Raw genomic sequence first — 3902 nt, forward strand, 5'->3', positions numbered from 1 at the left:
TTGTCTTTTTACATAGACTAAACTCATTGGTTTGAGCTGTATCTGCTGCAAGCTTACACACTTGGAAATCAATGGCAACCAACAACCAGAGCACAGACCAAGACACTTTCGTGCCGTTAGACGTTGATCCCTTATATCAGGCTGCAGGGCGTGATGTGTCTGACGAGTCTGCTGAGAGACCATTCGCTCTCACGGCCGCCATAATCTGTAAGTGCTAAATGCAAACAGTAGTTCAAATCATTGTTGTTGAATATTTAACATGGCAAATTTTAGAACCCATAATCGAAATCTTATTTCAATTTCTTTTAGAAAGGTTACTTGGAGTAAGTACTAATTTATTACTATTTACTATGCTATTTAAATGGCAAAAGCTGAGGAAGAGAGGATCCGTTTTAAGTACTATCATCAGTTATATCTAGCTGCACTTAAGGGAAACTGGGAAGCTGCTAAAGGGTATTTCCAGGATAATGATCCTAATGTATATACAGCAGAAATATCAAGTACAAGGATGAATGCTTTGCTTGTTGCTTCTTGTAATGGGCATACTAAATTAGTTGAGATGCTCGTAAAGCGTATGCCTAAAGAGGCACTTGAAAAGCGTGGCCCTGGAGGCTACACGGCTCTCCATCATGCTGCCATCGGCGGCCATCTCAAGATGGCCAAAGGCTTGATCAGAAAAAACCCGCGATTGACTCAAATTACAGACAATTCTGGGAATACTCCACTTCTCTGTGCGGTTTTGTTGTTTTCCAGACACAAGCTGGTGCGGTACCTTGCCTCGGCAACAACAATTGAGAAGCCTGAACGCCCCTTCAGTGGTTGTAAGGCTGGCGACCTTATGGTTAATCTCACTCACATGGGATTCCATGGTAAAACCAACAGCATGAAGCCATTTCTTCTTTCAAAGTCAAATCCTATTACTCTTTTGATTCCAAATTAAATGTCTATCTTTCAAATGAGACAAAATTTTGAGGATGAGATTTTTTGTTACTTAACTAATTTTACTTTTGGAGTGAAATAAAAGTTAAAAAATCTTACTTAAAATTAGTATTTCAATGAAAGTAACATTAAGAAAGTATTTTTCATTTTGACAAAATATTATTTTTTATACATTTTAAAATAATAAGATTTAGAACCAATAGAATATAAATTGTCGTTATAATTTTTTACATTTATAAATATAATTATTTATCGAGCTTTTCCTTCTTTTTAAACAGATATATCTCTCTATATAATCCGACGTGAACCGAGCCTAGCTCTTGCGGCAAGTAGTGAGGGTGAAACTATACTCCAAGTACTCGCTTATGAGCCCGCACACTTTCGCAGTGGAACTAAGCTTAATTTTTGGGAAAGATGGATTTATCAAAATTGTTGGTTTCCTCTTCATTAAATTTGTAGCATTTCTTTTTTCTTCAAATCTCTTGCATTGTCATGATCTTCATTTCTGTCTTTTTTTTTTTATTTTAATTTTTGATGTAAAAAGTTCCAGTACACGATGAGGATGACCCACTTGAAACCTCAGATCAGGACTTGGTCGTAGAAAAACAATCACAGACCAATGAAGCTAAAACTCAAGGTTTGCAGATTTTACACTTGATCCTTTTGTATTTAATTAGTCCCTAATCATTGAAAGATTTATGCAGTGAATATGTGATAATTAGTAGCTAGCTTGTTTGGTAATGTTGGAATCAATAAGTAGTGCTCCGCTTCACTATTTTACATGGTTGGATATATACTCGAATTCAATTTTTGTTCGATGACAAGGGTGTTTTATGGTGCAAAAATGGTATTGGAAAATCATCTTGAGAACCCAGGATTCATTTTGTGTTTTATATGTTGCAGTTTATCAAGGGGTCAAAGAAGTTCTTTGGAGAAGAAGCAAATATTTAGGTAAGCAACATCGTGACCTTGGGATGTTGCGGTTTATCCCTATTTATTACATAACTAGCTACTCCATGTGATAATTAGTTACCGTTCTACAGTACCTTGCATTAACAAGGTTGGAGAAAAAAAGTTGGGCCCTATTTGTTACGTAACTAGCTACTTCATGTGATAATTAGTTACCATTTTGCAGTACCTTGTATTTACAAGGTTGGAGAAAAAAAGTTGGGCCATGAACGTGCCTGCAAGTTGGTTCATCTTTGTTTAAAAGCTTTACTCAATTATAACGAACGAGAGCGGGCAAAGTATTTCAACGAGCAGGAGATTCTCCACTATGCTGCCTGCTGTGGCATCGTCGAAATTGTGACCGCATCTCTTCATTATTTTCCGGACCTGATTTTCTCAAAACATGGAAGAATGATACTAAAAAATGCTATTCAATGGCGGCAAGAAAAAATTTTCAACCTCGCATGCAAAAGCACCGCACTTGATAAGATGTTGGCTACCCAGTGTTACAAGCCTTCCATCTCACATTTAGCAGCAGAGCTACCGACGAATCGTCAACTCTCCGTTGATTCTTGTGCAGCTTTGCAAATGCAGAGAGAGGTGCAATGGTATAAGGTTGGTAAATTAACTGACGTTGTATTATTAACGGTTAATTATACATTTGGTTCCTGGATTACAATAATTAAATGTTCCATTGATACTTACAATTTACTCAACAAAATGAAAAGTTGAAGTATTTGATTGTGAATTTACTTTTTAAAGGTAACAAATCGATATTTTCATTACGATTGGAGTATAACAAATGTGCAATTAGCCCTATTATTAACTTGATTCGTTGTTCTTTTCATTTTTTCTGCTTTTCATTGGTCAATTAGAATGTTTACTGAGAAAATGTGTCTGGTAGGCGATAGAGAGTATTCAGCATCCAAGAATGAAGCAGTTGACATCGGCGAAAGGGAAAACGGCTTTTGATTGTTTCTCGGAAAACCGCAAACAAATGCGCGAGAATGCAGAGAAATGGATGAAGGATACCTCAGATTCCTGTATGCTTGTTTCTACTCTCATTGCTACCGTGGCGTTTGCTGTAGCTTTTACAGTTCCTGGAGGAAACAATGAACAAGGAATTCCGATTTTCCTCAACAAGACATCATTTAGGGTATTTGTCTATTCGGATGCACTAGCACTGTTTTCATCAGTCACTTCCATCCTGATGTTCCTATCTATCCTAACTTCAAGTTACAAAGAGGAAGACTTCCACAGGGCATTGCCCAAGAGGATGATAATCGGTCTCGCCTCCCTCTTCTTCGCCATTGCCACCATGATGGTAGCTTTTGGAGCAGCTCTCGCAATTGTACTAAGTGAGAGGCTCAAATGGGTTTGGGGTCCAATTATTTTCTCGGCATCATTTCCGGCGACTCTGTTCATCATGCTGCAGCTTCCGTTGTTCATTGAAATGGTTCAATCAACATATGGAAGCATCTTTCAACGTGAAAAAATATGGAAACTGAGTGGGCATCGAGATGCAGCTGACCCTCTCTATTAGCCTGAAAATGGTTAGTGTGTACAAATAAATGGCTTGGAAGATGATTATGAAGTCGCCATAAAATTATAAAAGTTGTACTTGTTCTTTGGTGGTGTAAGTTGTGACTTCCTTTGCTTGCTTTGATATGCAATGATGATCTTTCACCTGCCTATGGAAAAAAAAAAAATTTGCAGGCAATGCTAGGTTAATCTATACCAGCAACACTCACCAACAATATCCAATTTTTTTTGCCTTTGAAAAGCGTAATTCGTATTAATATTAACAATAGTTACGACAATGCTTATTCAAGTCGCTGACATGAAATTCAACTACAAATTCAGTGCGACATTACCATCAAAAACTGTCTCCTTACTACATTAACACTCAGCCCAAGGGAAAACACACCAACAATATACAATCCTATTTTGTGGAAAAAAACAGTACAATCCAATTTATTATTGGGGTACTTTTTGACTGTTCTTCCTACCTGCTC

The 3902-nt window shown here is 37.3% G+C and overlaps 1 protein-coding gene across 1 annotated transcript; it reads left to right on the forward strand.

The window, feature by feature from the left end:
• On the forward strand, positions 1-3575 carry LOC18600081 (ankyrin repeat-containing protein At3g12360). Its single transcript, XM_018121619.1, has 7 exons — positions 1-207; positions 372-869; positions 1218-1370; positions 1484-1576; positions 1843-1890; positions 2075-2502; positions 2792-3575. The coding sequence occupies exons 1-7, from the start codon at positions 72-74 to the stop codon at positions 3428-3430; spliced, it is 1995 nt and encodes a 664-aa protein (XP_017977108.1). The 5' UTR covers positions 1-71; the 3' UTR covers positions 3431-3575.

The sequence above is a fragment of the Theobroma cacao genome, chromosome 5 (assembly GCF_000208745.1).
Source record: "Theobroma cacao cultivar B97-61/B2 chromosome 5, Criollo_cocoa_genome_V2, whole genome shotgun sequence".
NCBI classification, from domain to species: Eukaryota; Viridiplantae; Streptophyta; class Magnoliopsida; order Malvales; family Malvaceae; genus Theobroma; species Theobroma cacao.